This window comes from Patagioenas fasciata, chromosome Z (genome assembly GCF_037038585.1).
Source record: "Patagioenas fasciata isolate bPatFas1 chromosome Z, bPatFas1.hap1, whole genome shotgun sequence".
Classification (NCBI taxonomy): domain Eukaryota; kingdom Metazoa; phylum Chordata; class Aves; order Columbiformes; family Columbidae; genus Patagioenas; species Patagioenas fasciata.
In genome coordinates this window covers 6,766,344-6,787,805 of record NC_092560.1, presented here as the reverse complement: position 1 = coordinate 6,787,805, position 21,462 = coordinate 6,766,344, and the positions used below count along the sequence as shown (strand labels likewise).

General features: G+C 37.5%; 1 protein-coding gene across 4 annotated transcripts in view; it reads left to right on the top strand.

Annotated features, from left to right (window-relative positions):
• The window catches only part of XRCC4 (X-ray repair cross complementing 4), a 188,336-nt gene that overhangs the window by 3,885 nt on the left and 162,989 nt on the right, over positions 1-21,462 (top strand). For 2 of the 4 annotated variants that reach the window (XM_065860956.2, XM_065860955.2), the window contains exon 2: positions 14,686-14,835. The exons of 1 other annotated variant lie outside the window; for it this stretch is intronic. In XM_065860956.2, the coding sequence (XP_065717028.1) occupies positions 14,697-14,835 (139 nt within the window). In that variant the 5' untranslated portion in view covers positions 14,686-14,696. Of the gene's footprint in view, positions 1-12,830; positions 13,070-14,685; positions 14,836-21,462 lie in introns of those variants that run through there. One more of the 4 variants, XM_071801746.1, reaches the window with a different exon arrangement.

Genomic DNA, 21,462 nt, shown 5'->3' with positions numbered 1-21,462 from the left:
ATAAAATCTAATTTGCATAGTTGCTACAGCTACAAACAAGTTTATTTTAGGAGGCAACAGCACCTGAGGGATATGCATTATCCAGGCAAATGTGTAGTGAGTAGGCAGTATTCTGTACACTGGCAATGGTATTAGAACACAGTGCTGCTTTGCAAAAAATGATATCTACACTTGGGTATGGCTCCTCTCTCATTTGTGCATCTCTCTGTTAGCTTGCAGAAGTGCACACTACATTCATGACAGACCACAATAGGTGTAAAATGCTTGGAGTTTGCTAATCCGAGCAAGAAAGAATACAAAGTCCTTGGTCTTCACATCAGAGGTGCTTGGAAGAAGTGCTTTAACTAGTATTATGACCAGACATTTTCTATGTCAGGTGATGTGTGATAAGGAATGTTCATAAAACAATGGGAATTCCTACACCTTAACATTTCTAGTTTTCATGGCAGATTTTCTGTAAATTGTTGTCCTCTATCAGTATGATAAAACTGTGAATTACGTGCACTTCTGTTTTTTAGGAGTTGACTACAGTCTTGAAGGACTATGAGGAATGAATATGCCAGCTATTATGCTATACTCAATGTGGGATACAGAAACACTGAGTTTGTAGTCTGGGATACCTTAATTTGTTGGGTCAGATGATGGTGGCTATGTTGTCGAGATTGTAGAGAGAAAGCACTTGCCTTTTACATTATATGCTCAATATTTTGGACTACTGTTACAGGGAGTGATTTGCTATATGAAGCTCTGATGTTACAGGCACTTCAGGAGTTTTGATGTTGATAGCAAAGTGAGCAGAATAGCAGCATCTTGGATGTCCAAAATGATTCTAATATATCTGTTGGTGAAGTGCTTAAGAACTAAACCTAATGAGTTAAACACTATTATGGTATACAAAGGTACATCATTTTTTTTTTTTTTAAATGCTTGAGCATTTAAATTCTATAGTTCAAGCATTTATCTCGACTGAAACCTATACATCTAAGTCATTACTGTCAACTTGCAAAACAAAGCTTTTCCATTAAGTATTATTTAAAAAGGAAAAAAAAAGTCACATACAACTGATGTGCTAACGCCAGGTTTAACTGCACAACTTAGCAACACGTTCCAGCTTGTTGTAAAAATAAAATGGTGTCATGGCCTTACTGTAGAAATAATAATGCTGTGTGTGACATAGGTGACCGTAACCCCTCTGCTGACATACACAGTCCCAGTGTCGCTGCTGCTGGTGTCTTGTCTTGCCCGCAGGCTTGCAAGGATGCTGGATATCTTACAGTTATCCGTTTTGACCAACAGTCTCCCATTTCAATGTGGATGAGATAATTTAAAATGGTTTACCATACTGCGTGTTGGCTTCACTATGTCACACGTAACATGCTTGTACCACGAGTGTTACGAGGTCACTTGCTGTTTTGTCTCATTGCCTATTTTTGACGTCCTTGTTATCTTTCAGTGCCACTTGAGGATGAGAAATTTTAATCCTTTCCTCTTGTCACGTAGAGCTTAGCAGTAGGTGGAGAATGTTTTTAAAGAGCTCAGGAATGTTAAAGCTCAGGAACCCCAAATGAAAAACCACCACGTGTCCTTGAAGAGTAAGTGGAATTGCTGTGATTTTAGGCTGAGATTTTTAAGGTCTTAAACCGTTATTTATGTGTTCAAGGTTAACAAGATAGAAAGCTATTGTAAAATACCATCAAATGGTTCATGAAATGAATATTTTTGCACCAAAAGTAGGGTTTGCTCTGCTTCCATCGCTGGTCCTTCTGCCGACTTGAGCTGTGTCCCTTTCCTGGGTAAAGAAATGGTGTCCTTCACCTCCTAGTGATTGTAATCAGGATGTCTTTGTGAATTTTAGTCTTCAGCACCTCCTTTTCTCTAGACGTGAGATGAAAAAAAGGAAAGGTGGCAAAAGGCTCCTGTGACTTTGAAGGTTATCTGTGTAATTTAGTATCAGATAATGTAATAATAATGCTCTCTACAATATGTCAAGATATTAAAGACATACTGGATTATGTATGGTACTAAACAAATTACTGTTGTTTGCCAATCTAACACAGTCAAATATGTTCAACATATAGAACATAACTTACAGAAAAAGTTCCAAGTTGAAAAAAAAATTCATTATGTGTGTGCCTAAACAAGGACCTCTTGTGTTGCCATCTTCTGAGAGGCGTAGTAGTAATTCAACAAAAAAATATTTGACTAAATAGTCCGAATTTCCAAAGTTTGGAAAATTACTGGAATACTTCTAAATCTGCTTTGCGGACTTCTAGGTGAGTTTTATGGGAAGAGGTGTCCTCCAGCAAAGCACAAAGATAGAGCACAGATTGTAAAATAGATAGTAAAAGAGGGAGACTGATCTTATGTGGTTTTAAAAGTGCGGAGACTGAGAACTTTTGTATCTTGATTTAGACATCAGCCAAATTGCTTTCTATCTTGGGATGGAAAAATTAATGCAATGAGGGGAAGAGTGGGGCTATATATCCTATCACAGGCTGCATTTGTTTTTAAAAATGATGCAGAATATTATGAAAGGGATTGTTTGTTTACAGGTCTACAAAAGGATCTTAGAGGCCACCCTTTTTAGCACAGTAGCTGGACAGGAAAGAGGGAATGTGGGGCTTTCCAGATACTGTCAGCTGTGTCCAGCTTATGGTGGAAACTTCACAAAAACGTGAGGAGAGGTTTGTGTTGACTGAGCCAATGAGGGAAGCCTAGATAGTAGTTGTGGGCAGCAAACTGTCTTGTGTGGGCTCATATTAACCTTCTCCAGCTGTGAAACTTAACATCAATTTAAGAATACAGCACGCTGTGGCCACAGGCATAATGGAGATTGGTCAGAAATGTTAATTTCAGTGAAAGCTAGGCATTGCTATCATAGAGGATAATTATTTTTTGAGATAAGACTCAGGGAACCATCTGAAGCATTCTTATGCATCTCTTGGTAACAGACTTACTTGAGTTACATTTCATAATCTCCTGAATGCAATGTTAGAGAGAAGAGTTTTTTGTTGTTGTTTTTCCTCCGTCTTCATCAGGGAAGTATATAGATGAAAACTGTGCTTTATGATTTATAACCTTTCTTTAATCTTGTCTGTTCCAGGGATTTGTTTTATTAACCTTGACTGTCCTAAAAATAGATTTGTGTTGTTTTGGTGATTTTGTGTGTGTGGTGTTTTTTTTTTTGTTGTGCGTATTTGTTTTATTTTCTATAAGTAATCAGGTAAGGGAGGATTTTTTTAGTATAGACTCTTAATTTGAGATTTATATTGTGATATTTGTTCTGCATGGTGCAAAACGAGTGTACACGTAATATTAAAAGGGAAGAAAATGCAGTAGGGGAACTGTATCTTGTTGTAGCTGTGGATAATTGACTCTTCTGCACATAGGGCTGGGTTTTTATGATCATGTACCTGCACTAGTTCAGAGTCATTCTATAATATTGTAGATTGTTTCATGTAATGATGTGCAGTAGTGGTTCTGTTTTGCTTCTGTAGTTCAGAAAGCCCAGCAACATGAAGGTGAAGTGCGACCCCACATGCTGTGAAGCCTAAGCTTAACTGAGACTGATTTTAAAAATATTTTTTCATTTTGTTCTGTTTCAATTTCTGCCCCACCACCCCATAATTTTTTTATGTCATCATGCCATAACAACTGATTTAACATTTCTGGGAAAGAAGTTCCTTACAGTCTTAAAGCAACGCTTTTGAGACCTTGACATTGCTGCTGCGCAGATTTGCCTTGTAATAATTTGCACTTGAAGATCTCAAAACTGTGTCTAACTGGTGCAGTCTCAAATCACCTTTGTGCTATATTTTCCTAGTAAGTACCTATTTGCAATCTCAGTTCAACTCCCAATGGCATTTTTCCACGGATAGGCCCCTGCTGTGTGTTCATATTAGTCTGCAAATTTCTTTTTGCTCCAGTGTAAGCTAGCATTCTGTAGTAGTTCTGAGGGAAAACTAATATTGAAAAGCTGGCTTCTTTAAGTAGACCCCCTGCTTGGCATTGAGCATCTTGGGTTTAGTTTTTGAGAGAAGGGTGTGCAGGGGTTGTTTTTGTTGTACATGAAAGAGTCAGGAAAACTACTTAGAAAAGCAGTGATCTAATATGTCTTGAAAAACTTGATGTTTTTATGTATAGAATTTAATATGTAAAAAGTACAAATGACTCTTGTGAAGCTCTTTATGTCCTCTTTTCTTTCTAAATGTGGTTTGTAGACATAGTGCTGACTGAGACCAAACTAATAGACATGTGATTCCTTAGGGCGCAGAGTCAGTGGCCACTGCATTTGCTATTTCCATATTATCTTTTTTTTTTTTTTAAGCAAATCTGTTTGTTTGCTCAGAGATTGGTGAGGCTGTGGGACTTGTGCGGTAGGCCCCCTTCTTGATAAAATAGTGGCATGTCAATTGTTCTGGGGTATGGACTGGTACTTTTCCCCATTTTGGTTTGCCCAATGTACGTTCTCACAAAGCCTATGCTAAACTGGTACCTCACTTTTCTGTGGATTTATTGTATCTTTTCAAGGTGATATATGACAGGGCACTGACATCATATAATCCTGTCGTGTTACCTGATCCGTTGAAGCTCCTGGCTTCGTGTTCAAGGCAGGTTAAAGAAGCAAAACTGAACCTGTGCCTATTTGTGGAAATTGTTGAAATCAATGTTCAATATGGAGAGGTGTCTCTTTGCCTTACCTTCAAACTCTCATCGCTCAGCCTAATCCACTCAAACCATAATTTATTTTCAATGCAAAGTGATAAACATGCCTGAATAAAGAGCTGGAAAATTGAAATAGAAGTGCATTGAAAGTGAATATGCCAGTTCATTGAAAATGTCTTGTGAATTATATTTCTGTAAGGACCAGATGAAGCAAAATGAATTACAATGTTTAAATTAATAAATTAAAGTAGTGGGAGCTCTTTGTTTTCAGGGAGATCAACATTACCTTTTCCAGTAGATAAATAGCAAATGGAAAGAAAAACATAATAAAACTTTAGTTAAGTGAAGACAGGGTAACACAGGAATTTTCTTCAAAGAAAATGCCTTAGGAAACCATTTTGCAAGATAAAGCAATTTAGAGTGTAGGCATATCTTTTATGAGTTTGACAGGGATGTGAAATTAAAATAATCCATCTCTTTGAAAAGTGTTTGGGTGTAGAGGTAAGAGGAAGGACATGTAAGCCTTCATATTTATATGTGCTCTTGTCCCACTGAAGTGGCTACATTTGGTGCTACTTGTTTTTCCAAGTTACTGTGCTCAGTTTTTCAAAGCTCTCCAGAAATCCTACATATAGAATCATATCCATCCATATCTACCTGACCCTGATTTCTTTGTTTCATTTATCCTTATTTCAGAATTGTTATTATTGCCTATGGAGCTATCTGAATTCAATCTGGATTCAACTGTTTAGTGGAATCCATTGCTTAGTGATGTTAAGTCAAACATTTACAGAAACTTGTCAAACTGATGAGGGTTATAATAGCTCTATATGGGGACTGAAGAATAGAAAACAAAGGAAGTCTGTAGAACAGATTTGTTTTGTGTAGAATATCCTGATAATACTTAATCGTAAAGAAGGCAGTGTTTTGGAAAACAGATGATACCTCAACAAGACTACTATGTTATCCAAATATACATCAAAAAGACATATGTAACTGAGTATTTTTGGATGACTGAAGGGTGGTTGAAACATGGTGCCTTTTTTTTTTTTTTCCCCCATACTCAAGTGGAAAATAGTTACTGAAAACTTCAGAGACACTTTTGGAAATGTGACTAAGATACTAGAAATTCTCGAATCATGGTTCTTACTAATTGTACATGGCAGGCACGAAAGCTACATCTGGCAAAATTGTAGAGATTTGTTTCCCTTTTTCTGGTTTGTTTTTTTTTTTTTTGTTATTTATTATTTTTTTGATCTTGTCTTTTCAGAGAGATTACAGCAAAATTAATATATATTTAGGTTTTGTTGTTGTTTATTTTGGTTGGTTGTTTTTCTCAAGTTATCTTTCTTATTAAATAGAAGATGTTGCAAGAAGGTTGCGACTTCATGCCACCATTGGATTTGCCCTGGCTTTGGAAAGCCAGGCTGACCTACTGCCAAAATAGGTTTGTGAAAATATTTGTTGGGTCTTGTACCTCCCAGAGGCAAAAAAAGGTGGTGAGTGTGGGTCTCTTGGGCACGCCTGCTGACTTTGCATCCCAGATCTGCCCACTTGAAGCTGGTCTGGTGGTCATCTTTGATCCTTGCATAGTTCTAGACGTGCTTTTTATTAACTTCAGTACTAAAATTAACTTTTTCATCAGGGAATATTTCAATTGTATGACTTAATTTTATTTTTCACAGGTCTGTAACATTCAGTTAGCGTATCCTGATTTATCTAGAGAAACCTTACGATTTTTTTTTTATATGGATTTTGGAAAGCATGGATTTGACAGCATGCACACTTAATGGTTAGCGTTGGGAAGAATTCGTAGAAGAGGATGAAAAGAAAGCTTTGTGCCTTTTGGAAATCTATCCAGATACTCCCTTACTTGTATAATTGCGCACTTGGATGTTTATTTCTGTATTTTTTGTTTGTTTGTTTGGTTTTTTTTAACCTTGTTAAAGCTTAAACTGTCTCCTAGTATAGATGCTTATGAGTAAGCTTGGCAAGCCTGGAGTTGGTAGTGGCTTAGGTCTGAGACTTCAAGAGGATGAAAGACACCAGGGTGGGCTTTTCCTTCAGGCTACAATTAAGATCAAAGCTTGTTAGTAGGATTCCTACTATAAAGGTTGTTGACTGTCTGCTTCCTTCTGTTTCTCCTCATTTTTCAGCTGGTGACTGTAGTAAATAAGTCTGACAAGGATTGTTTCTTATCATAGACTGCAGATCTTTTGTGGCCAATCTGCATACTCATGAAGTCTGACAAGCTCAAGACTGTTTTTTGGTTTGGTGTTTTTTTGGTTTTTTTTTTTTTTTTTGGACAATTGCACAAAAAGAAGTGTGTGCATGTTTCCAATCCTTTTGTGGCTGTCACGGAACAGTGGGAAGCGAGCAGGGGAAATGTTAGCCATGTGAGTCTTGATTGCAGCTGTCTTGAAGTCAATCTCTTGATCAAATGTGGTCATGCAGGACTGAAATTTTTAAATGGCCATGCAGCCGTCTGCACAAAGTTATAAAGTCATTCAGTCCCTTCTTCATATCCAGTGCCAGTTTTTGATTCATTTCCTTTATCTGCAAGAAAAAAGTTACTTATTGCCAAAACTGCGATCCTTGTATTTTTAATATAGAACGAAATTAAACAAAAGAGCAACTAGATACAATTTAGATTGCCTGTAACATAAAAAATGTGTTAGCCCCCTAAATTTTATTAGGAATACAAGCTCTTTGGTCTTCAGATGTATCTTTAACTTACAACTGAAGGTTATTATTGAATCTTTCTTCAGTGTCAAACAAATCTTGTGGCCAAGGGAATGGGATGCTTATTGTGAGATGTGATAGGAAGGATTCTGTATTCTTTCCTTCATGTTTGTTGGCTCAATCAGTTTCATGTAAAAAGAACAGAAAAATGAGGATGTCCTTATTAGGTGCATAGTAGATCTTGGACTAACTGAATCATAGTTGAAGTTTTTGACAGATAATTAATTCTCTTCCTCTTGAAGTATTTGAGTTAATGGAATTTTAAATTAACATGAGAGAATATCAAATTGTATGAAGAATATATCTAGAAATATTCATAAATACAGACATTATCTTATTTCCTTCTGTTAGAAAGTGTGATAATAGCTAGTTTTAATCTTTAAAAGCAATCTGTGTATTTCCTGACTGTTTAAATCTCAAATAATCTGTTTATAAGTACATATAGCATCTCCTCAATAGTACCTGGTCATAGGTTAACCATAAACTTTCTTCTGATTATTAGATTCTGATTTGTAGTGTATGTTGTGGTCAAGCCAATGACAGAGGGCATCCAATTATAGACTTCAATAGCAGTGTGCTGTGTGTGCTCATCTTCTATTCTGAACACACTGTGGATAGCTCCCTGTTTTTCTCAACAAGAAAGCACTTAAGTTAATTGCTCCTTTAGGCAGACATAGTAGCTCTTTCTGATCAGTAAGTAGCCTTCCATGCATAACTGCTGAAGTTTGGAACACCTGCAGCCAAAGCAATTGGAAAAAAAAAAGCCATTAGTCTGCATGGAAAAAAATAAAATGTTGAAGTTCAAAATATTATCAATGATGCTGTGTTGGAGCAGCCTAAAAGATTTGGCTTTTGGTGTATGCTTAGTGCTATCCAAAACAACATATAAAATTCTTTGTAAACCAATTTTAAAAGTGTCTTGTTTATTCAGAAGCAACTGTGTACGCTGTTTGTTCAGAGAGTAGACACCAGTCAATTGCACACCAGCCAACAGCTGATTTCTCCTCAGAAAGAAACATTGCCTAATATAGATCATAGAAGCCAAAGACCAAAGGGACAAAGTGCTAAAGATAAACAGCTCAATCCTCAACTGTTCGAAGGCCTCAATAAAGCCTCTGATTTACAAATTTGGGGTGGGACTCAACTGTTCCCACCTGCAAGCTTATCTCAGATCCTTGGCTCTGACATGGTGAGGTGCTGGTGATGTGCTGTGACCTCCTGTGCCCTTAAGAAGAACACTGGCTTTCTAATGACCAGTTTCTCTGCAGCTTTTTTTCCCCTTTATTTTAAACACGGGAGGAAGAAAGTACTGACTACTCTCATTTTATTGAGACAGTACACAGTAAGAACCTGCATAGACAGTGTTGCTGAATATTGCATGGTACTCAAAGGTGCTTCTCTGGTCTGATAGATGCAGAGGTGCTTTTAGATTGTGATAGCACTGGTGTGATTTCGGTAATCTAGTTTGTTGGATAGCTATGAAAATAGCCTGGTTTTAGTAAATGATTTTTTTTTTTTATATAAGGTTCAGCAGAATCTGGACTGTTAAATAGTGAGAATGCCAAAATTTAGGTGGCTGGTTTAACCATTTTGAGCATTAATAGAGGTTTTACCTGTGTCCCTACCTTTGCACCCAGAGATGTAGAAGTGTAGACTCTTAAAGTTTCAACTCTCCCTCATCCTTTATATTTTTGGCTGTCTCTCAAAATGAAATTATGACTTGGTAGAGATGGGAATGCTAGTAAAATCATAAAAAGCAGTACCAGCTCCTACATGCTTGTGTGACCAGTTCTCTGGAAGTTCAGGTCCCAAGCGGACATGTATTTTTCAGGCCCCTTTGTCAGTACATCTGCAGTTATTTTGTTCTGCCTGAGTGTCTGGCCCAGAGTACTTAAAACAGCTGTGACTTCTTATGCTTCAGTTTTAGGTGTAGCGTTAATGGACTGAGACAACAGCCACAACAGAGAAACAGTTTGGCACTCATTTAAAAACTTGCTAGTAATATTTCTAGTGGGACTGCTTTTTGAATGTATAAAAGTAGATTCTTAGACAAGCACATGCTGGACCCTTGGCTGGAATTTTGCGTGTGTGGTGGTTAGGACAGTGAATGATTCCATTGAATAAGTGGCCTTTAAAAGCATTATTTGATAGTAGGTTGGAATGTACTTTTTTGTTTTGGTGTGTTTCATTTTGTGTGTGTTTTTTTTTTGTTGTTCTGTTTGTTTTTTTTTTTTTTGGTTTGTTTGTTTTTGTTTTTATTTTTAGAATCTACAGTTAGAGTTTGGGAGATAATGATGTCAACCACACAATGGGAAATGTTACTATTGCAGCCTCGATGCTACAGCTACTGTCCGATCTACGTATATATGGTATCTTCTGTGGAAATGACTGAAGAAGTGTAGATTCAAACAAATTTCTCGGTGGTGTGTATGCTTGGTGCGCTGAGGGCTCATGGGGTGATAAGAGCATATACAGAGTGTTTCAAACAGATGCACCCAATTTGAAATCACTGTATCTCTGCAATTGGGTTCATATTTTTCAAACACATGGAAGTAAGCAGGCAGGTGAATCGAGATGTTAGTTATAAAGGGAGTGGTTTAGTTTTCTTCATTTCTTGACATAGCAATGTATCTTAAGATGTTGAACAAAGTTATTTGTGAATCCTGTGAACGTACAGGGTGTTTAAGTGCCACGTCCAACTTCCTCTGAAATTCTTATTTTGGAAATACACTGGTGTACATATCTTATTAAGTTTTGCCTTTAGAGTGGATGAGATGCATGCCCTCACCTTATAGTAAATAAATAAGGAACAGAGTACGATTTAGTTTCTGTATTTTTTCTTTCATTAGTGGTAGTTTCTAGTTGCTAAATAGTTACGTAGCTCCTGTGCTATTTTTCCATTTATTAGCACTTTAGCTGTGTGTGCTGTATCCAGTTACTTAACAATAAGCTAAACTCTGTGGAAGAGTTGTGTTGTTCGGAGAATTGAGGAAAGGGGGATCTGTGTGTCGTGTGGTGTTGTTTGTTTGTTTGTGTGCTCTCGTTTGTTTGGGGGTTTATTTTTTTTATTTTTTTATTTTTTTACAAGCAGGTTTTAAAAAAGCAGTAATGTACAATGTTTTTGTTTGCGGTGATGTTTGTGTATGCTGTGTAGGTCAGACTAATTTTCATGAAGAAGGTTTCTTCCTCTTGAAGAGAAGTAAACAATAGCCATTTTATACAGCCAAGAATCCTTAAGCTTTTGCTGATGAGGTGGAACACTTGAGTGCTTGGAAATCTCAAACAAGGCTGAGCTCTGCTTTGTGAGGCAGTTTCTAAAGATGTAGTAACAGCCAGTACTCCTCTCAAAAGGTCATTGAGCACAATGGAGGAGATAAAAGCTGAGAGAAAAAGTATTTTCATTTTATGCTCTCTTGTAAAATTTTTTGTTCAAAGATGCACAATAAAAGATGGAATATTGTAACAATAGTGTTTTGCATTTTATTATGACAGACAGAACATTTTTCTCTGTTGTCTCCACAGTATGTTTGTTTTTATGGAAGTTGTGTTTTACCACAGGTATACAAATAGTAAGGAGGCTTTCTCAGTTCTGTTAACAAGCCCATCCCTTATACTGGCAACCAACCTCTTAAGAATGATGTCTAAACAGAATCTGCATTTTAGCTGTTCTGCATCATGTGAGTGAAGTACTAATGTGTGAAGATGGATGCATGGCAACCACAGTATGATGATATCAAATGAAATTAATTTCAGGCCTTAGAGGCCTTGTTAGTACATCTTTAAGTAAATAAATAGATTTTCTTTCCTATGTGACTCTTGAAATAATTTTTTCAGTCTGAGGACTGACACTACTTTCTATTTGTCTTCATATAAATAGAAAGTCTGACTCTTGCTTTGCTTTCTGTTATAAACAGTCTGCATTAAAAAGAAAGCCCGTGGTGCACGTGGTTTTCACTGAATGCTGCTCTGCTTTGTGATAAGAATCAAATGTGACCAACAAAACCTCCCTTTTGACATATATATATATATATATGTGCATATATATATGTGTGTACATATATGTGTGTGTGTATATGTATATATATATACACATATGCATCAGTACTTTGTATGCTGTCTGTCCGGGTTGCGTGAAACTGTTCAACAATATTTAAGTAAAAATGAATAAGTGAAGTCTTTTAGAAAACCTTGTCTTTCAGAGAAGGACTCTAACAAAAATATTTCATGAGGAATACTGTGTTTTTGCAGAACAAACGAAATGGAATCTGGCAGAGACAGGAGGATACATGCCTGTGTCCTTAAACATGCTATACACATAACTTGAGCTTCCCTGTGCCCTTTATTGACCTAGGTCTAGGCAGTCAGTGCACAACAAATCTTTATAATTACTTTAGTTTTATGATTGCAAAGGCCTTGTTCCAGACCTACATATCACAAATATTTCATTTTGTTCTTGGTTACAGGTGCACATACATACTGTAGATTTTCATAAATGCTCAGTAACTTGGTGATGTGGAAGATAATTTTTTTTGGACTCAAACTAATTTTTCAAGTTAGCGCTTTGAGTATTTGGTGACAAAAATGTAATGAGTGGTCAGGAATGCAAGAAGTGCCTGGTGACACGTTTTAGCCAAAGTTCAGCCTGGAATTTGTAGCAGGCAATTTACATGATGTTCCTCTTATTGTTTAGAAATGCTACTTGTTAGTCCATGCTGATATATGTTGTGGTTTAGGTAGTCATTGGAAGTAGTTAATTTGTTGTTTCATTAGCCTTACTGATATTTATAGTGAACATTTATATTACTGACCGTGCAGCTGTTGTCTAGCTGTTAATGCAGATTTATACTTGAAAAATAAGTCTTATATTATTGTATTTTGGTGCTTTTGGATACTGTGCACACCTCTGGAAAAGGGAGAGACATTTTCAAATGTTTTTGGGTATGTAGTTGAGCCAAGGTCAGACCCTGCAGTCAACTGCCATTAAAACTGTCCCTCCTAACCTGAAAATGCCAACTTTTTGGCAGGCTAGTGGTATTTAAATCTGGTTTTGGATTTGGTGCTCAATGTCCACAAGCAAAGAAAGAGCTTCCCTCTACTGCTTCTCAAAAAAAAGAGTCCTCTCAGGGCCTGAATTGAGGCTGATCGTGATGACTTATTGCTACATTTCAGATGGAAAACTTGATGGAGCTTGTAATACTTCACCTGTTCAAGTGTACTTGTACTCAAGTTGGTGCAAAAGGCATTGTGTTTTTTCCACTGTTGAAATTTGCCATTTGATATAGGAATACGTTCTTAAATAAATGTGGTTATGTTACATATCATTTTAATGTGCTTTTCTTGCTTTGTATTTTTGCTACTGACTTATTATTTCCTTTTTATTTTAAATTTATTTTAGACTATAGAAATGATGTTAGACAAAAAGCAAATTCAAGCGACTTTTTTGAGTTCAAAAAGGGTTGTAAAGCAGCAGAGGCAACTTGCAGCTTGCAAAGGAGACAAGAGTGTTGCAGGTGAGAAGTGTAGTGGCCAGCCATCGGAAGGTGACAACAACCAATGGAGAGAAATCATCGAAGCCGATCCTCTTACAACTGCCCAAGCAGTTGGCAAAGAAGTCGATGTTGACCCTTTTGCGGTCGTTTGGCATTTGAAGCAAATTGGCAAGGTGAGAAAGCTCGAGGTGCCTCGTGAACTGACTGAAAATAAATAAAAAAAAAAATCATTGTTTTGAAGTGTCGTCGTCTTTTATTCTATCCAAGAACAATGAAGCATTTCTTGATTGGATTGTGATGTGCGACAAGAGATGGATTTTATACAACAACGGGCAATGACCAGCTTGGTGGTTGGACTGAGAAGAATCTCCAAAGCACTTCCCAAAGCCAAACTTGCACCCAAAAAGGTCACGATCACTGTTTGGTGCTCTGCTGCCAGTCTGATCCACAGCTTTCTGAATCCCAGCATAACCATTCCATCTGAGAAGGTTGCTCAGCAAATTGATTGGAGGCGCTGAAGAATGCAACGCCTGCAGACAGTATTGGCCAGCAGAAAGGGCCCAGTTCTTCTCTGCAGCAATACCAGACTGCACATCACACAACCAACATTTCAAAAGTGGAACAAATTGGGCTATGAAATTTTGCCTCATCTGCCATGTTCACCTGATCTCTTGCCAACCGACTACCACTTCTTCAAGCATCTTGACAACTTTTTGCAGGGAAAAGAGTTCCACAATCATCAGGATGCAGAAAAATGCTCTCCAAGAGTTTGGCAAATCCTGAAGCGTGTATTTTTATGCTACAGGAATAAGCAAGCTTATTTCTCATTGGCCAAAATGTATTAATTGTAATGATTATGTCATGATGATATAAAATTCACAGTCCAAAACCGCAATTGCTTTTGTACCAGCCACCAAATGCCTCAGTTGTGGTTTTCCTGCTTTTATCAATACATGTTATTTTAACCCTTTTTCATTCCCTTCATTAATCTTAAAGGAAAAAAAAAAAAAGCCAAACAACTGAGCGCTCCAAAACAAGCTCTTCAGGTACTGGACAACATGAAACATTGTCAAGGAAAATATTCAGAATTAGCTGTTTGTTCATTATTCAGTGGAGCAAATTGCCCAATACAGTTTTAAATTTCTTGAGTAATATAAGGATTCATTATTGTCAGATTATACTACGCATAAATACATGGGATTCTTTAGAAGGTCTTATGTCAAGCCCGGATTACCAAGTTGCTTTGATATTGAGCAAAAAATTAACTGTAGCATCATAAATTTTGTTCTCTGCACCATCCGGTTTTTCAAATAATTTATTTGGTTGTTGCTGGCAGGCACTACAACCTCTGCTTTGCAGTGAAGCTTAGTAGTGTGCTTTCATGTGAGAGTCTTCCAGATGAATGTTGATTATTTTGATTTATATTCCATGTGCTGTATGTTGTGTGATAGTGGACAGTAAGTTAAAAGCATGGCCGTGGGGAGATGCTTGTGCATTGTAATTTTCCGTTCTCTAACTTCTTGACACTTAGTTTCTTAATTTGGGACTATTCAAATATATTTGATTGTTGGGACTGTTCTTTTAAACCTTACTTATTTTAATACATATTTGTTTGGAAAAGTAATTGGTCCTCTGAGAAACTGAATCTGAGGAGGCAAGTAAAACAAAATTCTAAGTATGCTTATACTTTTATATATACTTTTTTTTTTTTTTGAGTTATGTAGAATTTCTAAGTACCGCTGGAAAATAAAACATTGGTTATAACAAGATTATTTTACTTCCTAAACAGGTGTCTGGGAAATGGAGAAGATTTTGAACAGAATTCATCCAGTTTCTGATCCAGAAGCAACATATTTTCTACAAGTATCATGGGAAAAAGATTTAGGCACTGGTTTTGGTATAGTACTTAGTGACGGTCAATGTGCATGGACTGGGACAGGTAATAATAGAAAGAAAAAAAAGTTTGAAATTATTACTGTTCTTTATCAATATTTTTAAACACTTTCTAAACTCTGACTCACAACTTGCATCAAAAACTTTTTATGGGCATCACCTCTCTCTGGTGATAGAGGAGTTGAGGTTCATGATCTTTTGGGATGTGTTAAGAGGTCTTTCAAAACTGTAAAGACTGCACGTCAAACTTAATGATAATTCATTTAGGATACAGATATGCAATATTTTGCTTTTTCTCAAGAACATAGTTTCTTGCAGTTATATTGCAGTACTGCCTAGGTGTGTTCTCCAGATCCTTGAACAAATGCATCATGCAACTTCTATTTGCAAATTATTGTTCAGGAAGCATATAATTGGTGATGTTTTTTAAATGGTTTGACAAAATTTTAATAATTAAAGGTAGTTGTATTTGGTACTCAGGTGAATTTTTGGGAAGGAGAAGGGGAAAGGAAACATTTTTTTTTTTTTTTTTTTTTCCTGGACGTAAGCTACTAGAAGAATAAAAAATAGCCTATGGGATTTTTTCCCCACTCAGAGACCTGACTAAGAGGATTGGTCTCTTAACATGTGCATGTTTCTCTCACAGCTAGTGAGAGCTGGGAAGATTTGTGTGTTCCTGTGTCAAATAGTTGATCAAAACCCCTTCTCTCAGTGGCAAAAATATTTCAAAGGAATGAAAGAATGATATATTTTACAGCATAGTGTAGGCAAAAACATTTTCCTGACTCTTTTTCTGAAGTGTAAGAATAGATGTTGTGGTTTCTTCCTTCACCCTGCCCAGTGGATGTTATTTCTCCTCAGTTCCTGTATGACCCAAGCTTTCAAATAGGCATTATAGATCTAATCTCTCTATATAAAAATAGTGCTTTGTGTCTATATATACACATATACAGGGTATGTGTGTGTAGATATAGTACTTGTGTATAAAAGAAAGCTTAATCATTCATTAACCTTCTTTTGAATACAATTTCTACCTTTTTTCTTTCAAACCGAGGAAGCCAGACTAACTACATGTCTAGATATGTATTAAATCTGCTCTTCCATATTCCTTTTAACATTTCAAATGCTATTAATTGGGACTTTCTGCACAAAACAAATACATATATTCCAGTACTGGTTCCTGTAGTCTGATACTAAAATGTTTTTTTCTTGATTTGACAGTTAAAGTCAAACTGTACATTGGCAAAATAACAAAAAAGATGTTAACATTTATAAGTACTTAACTAATTGAGCACTCTAGTTTTTCTGTTGGAAAGCTTTTCTGATTGTACTTATGTAACTTTTAAAATCCTCAGCTCAACATACACAAAAAGCTGATCCTTAAAATTGTTATTTTTCTAAGTAAAACCTATGTTACTATAACTGGAGCAGTATAGAAAAAACATGTAGACACAGTTCTCATTTTGTTAATTTCCTGCATCTGGCAGAATGGCTGTATGATCGTTTCTCAAAACAGAGGACCAGTGAAAGCAAGATGACCTCACTCTATTAAAAGGAAAGAAGAAAACCCACAACAGTTTAGCATGAGCACTGGGTACTCATCCAAAGCACAGAGCTTCTATTTCCTCTGCAAGAATCTGATCCCTTTCTAAGGAAACCCTATTGAAATTTTAGTTGTTTGGATAGTTTCATTAGGAGTTAAAGCTCTTGTGCATGAGACTGCACAGATCTGTGTTTTCCTACACTCAGTGTTGGTTTTAATCATTTTTTTTGAAGTTGTTACGTCGTGCTTGAGGCTGCTTGGATTCTAAATTTAAAACTTGGGAGGGAGGAGAGCAGTGGTCAGAAAATTCTTGCTTTGGGAAATCCCATTTGGGTTTCCTATGCTGTGGATTATTTTGCTTGGCAAAACCTACCAGGAAGTGAATGAGAGTTGCTGGTGGGGTTGTCTTTTATGGTTTTTGAATATCTAATGTGATGCTGAAAAGTATTGGGAGTCATATTTAAGGAGGGAAATCAAAAAGTCAAATCCTCAGCGAAAGGGAAGCACTCAAAAATGCAGTATGATCTAATGTATTCCTTTGATATTGGGTTAAAGTATTACAGATATATCGATTTATACATCTCACGTTTCTCTGAAAATTGATCAGTTCTGCTAGTTTTATAAGATACAGGAACGTGTAGCATGTACAGATACCACAGGAGAAATAGTAGTGCTCTATTGCAGTATAACAATATCTGTAGTTTTTTAAATTTCTTAATTTCATTTAAAGGTTCTGTTTTTTCCCCGGTGTTAAAATCATTGTACTAGACAAACACTTTGTTTTGCAATTATTTCCAACTATCTTCTTATCTCTGCTTCATACTGCAAAGGATTACATGCTTCTGTCTCTACTGCTTTGGGGCCCCTAAGGTGATTTCAAACATACTAGTGGCCTTTGCTCTCTCAATTCTTGTCTCATGTCCTGTACAAGAAATAAGCTAGGTAATGAGGAAATCATTGATGGCTCTAGCTTATAATAAAATAGAGGTATTTTGATGGTAAATTTCTTGCCATTTCTCACTCAATTCTTGCTATTTGTAGTGGATTGTAAGCTCTTCAAGGTGAGTGGTGACCATAAATGTAGCCCCAATTCTGCACTGGCTAGTAGGCTTAACTTTTTCCTGACAGTAGTTCCACTGTATTATTCTTTATATGAATATTAAAAGTGCTGCTTTCAGGTAAAATAAATAAATAAATAAAGGAACTGGCAGCTGTTCAAGTTTTAAGCCTTTCTGGTAATACCTGTTTCATGCTTAAAATAAGTTTTTTAGAATATTGGAAAATACTTTTACTACTTCATCTAAGATGCTTAGATGTGTTCAACTCTGTTAGGGCTGGGGTAGAACACTTGGCTTTGCTCAGGATGAGGTAGGGAAGCACTGATGGCGCATGCAATGGCTGGTGTAATTTTACAGCTTCCAGCTCTGCAGTGCTGTTTGTAATGGTACCAAGTCCTGTTTACAAATTCGTACCTGTCAATCTTAATGCATGAGGATTAAAGCATGACTGATTTTGATGTAGTTGCTTGCTCATCAGTCTTTTCATGTTTGCAGTGCTGCATGCTGGCTTTGCTCTTGTTCATGGCCCTGTACGCCAGCTGTGGATGTGCCTGGTGCACAGGGAAGGAGGCAGTGATGCAGCATTGCAGCTAAATCGTGTGGCTTTGCACTCCAGGGTTCTCTTTGTAGGACAAGTGCTAGCTGGCTGTATGCATGGCCCTCTGTCTTAGCTTTTCTCTCTTCATGTGCTAGGAAAGGGTTTTACATTCTAGAAAAATGGTTGTGATGTCCATGCAGTGGAAAAAGGATTGCTATACCTCATCCATTTCTCTGTGTCCACTTTCGTAAAGATTTTTTTAAAGCGCAACTTAGTTAAGAAGGCCACTGCTTACTTTTTGCTCTGTTTAAATTTTTATTCTTGGGTTGTAGGAATAAATTTGAAAAGTGTGACATGTTCTTCAAATTATGATGATAAAATATAAATGCTTTTAATCTTTCGTTTATTAGGTGTCTCAGAGAATTTCAATTCCCTAAAGCTCATCAGCATTAGATTGTATACAAAAACATTTATGCATGTATTACATCTGCTGTAACAGACAGCAAGATACAGTTTTTGTTTTGGGAGATGTGCTTTTACGAAGAGCACATGTCTTGAGTTTACAAATCTGTAGGAACATACAGTTATAATATGCCACATTTCTCACTGGCCTCTTGTTTCCAGGCTCCTCCATTCTTTTTCCTTCTCTGCAATATAGATAATGCAACTTAAAATGTAAGAATAGAAGCATCTCCTCCACTCTAGGAGTACTGATTATTAAGTTACTTTATTTCTGGTTTATTCTAGTGTATGCTTCACAGCATTCCTGCATTCTTTTTAATGTAAAATTATATTCCTGATATTTTCTGAAATCTGCTCAATGTTTGTGTTGTTGCAGACTTTGTAAGATACAAAGTATGTTGCCTTCTCCTTTTACTTTATGTTAAGCTAGTATGACAGGTTTCTTTTTGTATTTTTAAAAGAAGAGGGAAGCAGAGAACACTCAATGTTAAGCATTGTCTCTTAAGGACAATATGGGGAACTTTGTGACAGACTTCATACTGCCATAGGCTTGACACTTCACATCTTAACAGGTCAAAGACTGACTTGTTTACATTTATTGAGCCTATTTTTTTTCTCTTATCATAACTCCAGGGCAATTAAGTTCCCTTGCATCCATTTGGTTTTTAACTTTTGAAGGACCTAACAAATTTGAATCTGCCTAGGGAAAAAAAGCCTTGTTCTAGGGGATAATTAATGTGATTCTCACCCACCAGTTTATCCTCTTAACTAAGTGTATCTGCAGGCTCAGGTTTTCCACAGAAGGGAGTAGTTTGTCCTTGTACCAACGGTTTCTTTGCAGTGGTAACGTTAGCACACTCTCTTGCCACCTGCATCTCCTTTTCACCCAGCTGTTCACCTCAGTCTTATGAACAGAATTACAGAGCCGGGTGTTAATGACCGATCTGCCTTATCAGATTTTGCAGACATGTTGTTATGTCTTAAGTTAATTAGCAAGGAGTATTTCTTTTTTGTGTGCACAAATAGTTGATGTGTATGTCAACAAATGACTTAACTCATTATTATGATCTGTTATTAAAGAAAAAAAAAAAGAAAAAACCCCACAACATCCCCCCCAAAACAAGCAAACAACAAAAAACCCCCTCAGTTAAGTCTAAGATCAGTAAAGTCCACATATTTTCCATATTTTGAGATTTGTAAAGAGGAGGATTACAAAAGCTGACACTTACGAACAATGGAAGCTGGGGGCAGCCTTTGGCTGCAGTGGTTATTGAGTTGGTGGAGTTCAAGGTTGTCAGAGGAGGGAATGGAGTAAAACACAGGATGATGACCCTAGATTTCAAGAGAGCAGACTTTGCTCTCTTCCAGGGTCTCTTCTAAAGAATCCCATGGAATATGGCTCTGTAGAGAAAAAGGGTCCAGGAGAAATTGTTGATTCTTCTCAAGGATCACTTCATCCAAGCCCCCAAAATGGTTCATCTCACTGGAATGGAAGATAAGCGAAGGCGGTGGGAGATCTGCATGGGTGAACAAGAAGCTCCTGGCTATTGTCAGACAAAAAGAGAATGTACAAGAGGTGGAAGCCAGGAGGAAGTGACCAGGGAGGGATATAGAGACACGGACCAACCATGCCAGAATGGGGTTTGGAAAGTGAGGAAAGGCAACTAGGACTTCTGCAGGCTAGTGAGCAGCAAAAAGAAGATGGGGGTAAATGTGGGCATACTACAGAATGGGGCAGGGGGACTGGTGACAAAAGATGTGGAAAAGGTCGAGTTACTACTGAGTACTGCCTCTGCTGGTTAAGATTGGCCTTCAGAAATCCCAAGCCCCTCAAATCTATGAAGAAGTCAGGAGCAAAGGAGGGTTACACTTGGGACAGGATCAAGCTGTAGACTGTCTTAAGAATCTGGATGTACCCAAGTCCATGGAAGCTGATTGGATGTGACTGAGTGCTGAGGGATCTGGCTTATGGCATTGTGAGGCCACTATCAACTATTTTTGCAACGTAATACTGATCCCAGATTATTTTTAAGGACCGGAAGAAATGTCTCTTCCATCTTTGGGAAGAGTAAGGGGATGGATTTTGGTAACTGGATGCTCATCAGCCAGAGGCTGTTGGAGGAATATTCCTTGAAACTTATTCAAAAAATATTAAGGACAAGATGGTGAGTAGTCAGTATGGATTTACAAAGGGGAAGCCAGGCCTGATTCACCTGATAACCTTCTCTGATGAAATTAGAAGCTTGCTGAATGAGGAGAGAGCAGTGGAGTTTGGCTTTAGTTGGCAAAGCTTTCACCACTGTGTCCTCTAACATCCTCATAGACAAACTGGTAAATTGTGGACTAGAGGAATGAACAAATGAACAGTATAATGGATTGAGCTCAGCCTGTTAAGCCAGATTTCGAAGGGTTCTGATCAGTAACATGAAGTCTGGGCTGGAAGCCAGTTACTAGTGGCCCTGTACCACAGACGTTAGTACCGGGTCATATACTATTAACGTCTTCATTAATCACAGTACATCCTCAGCAAGTTCACAGGTGATGAGAAACTAGGAGGAGGGTTTGATAGAGGATAAGGTTGCCATTCAGAGGGACCTGGACAGGCTGGAGAAATGGGCTGACAGGAACCTCATGAAATTCAATGAAGGGAAATGCAACACTGTATACCTGGGGAGGAATAAGCTCCAGCCTGTACAAGTGCCTTGGGTGACTGGCCAAAAGCAGGTCCCTTGTTGAAGAGGACCTGGGAGTCCTGGTAGACAAGAAGTTGAACATGTGCCAGCACCATGGCCTTGTGGCAAATAAGGCCAACAGCCTCTTGGGCTGCATTAGGAAGAGTGTACCCAACAGGTCGAGGTGATCCTTCTCTGCTCAGCCCTGGTGAGACTCGTGATGCAGTGTCCAGTTCTGGTCTATCCAGTATGAAAAAGGCATGAGTCCAGTGACAGTCCATGGGGATGACTGAAGGAGTTGAGGATCTGTCATTCTAGATGCTGAAAGTACTGGGACTGTGCAGCCTGGAGGCTCGGGGAGATTTTAATCCATGTGTGTTAATGAAGACTTGATGAGAGG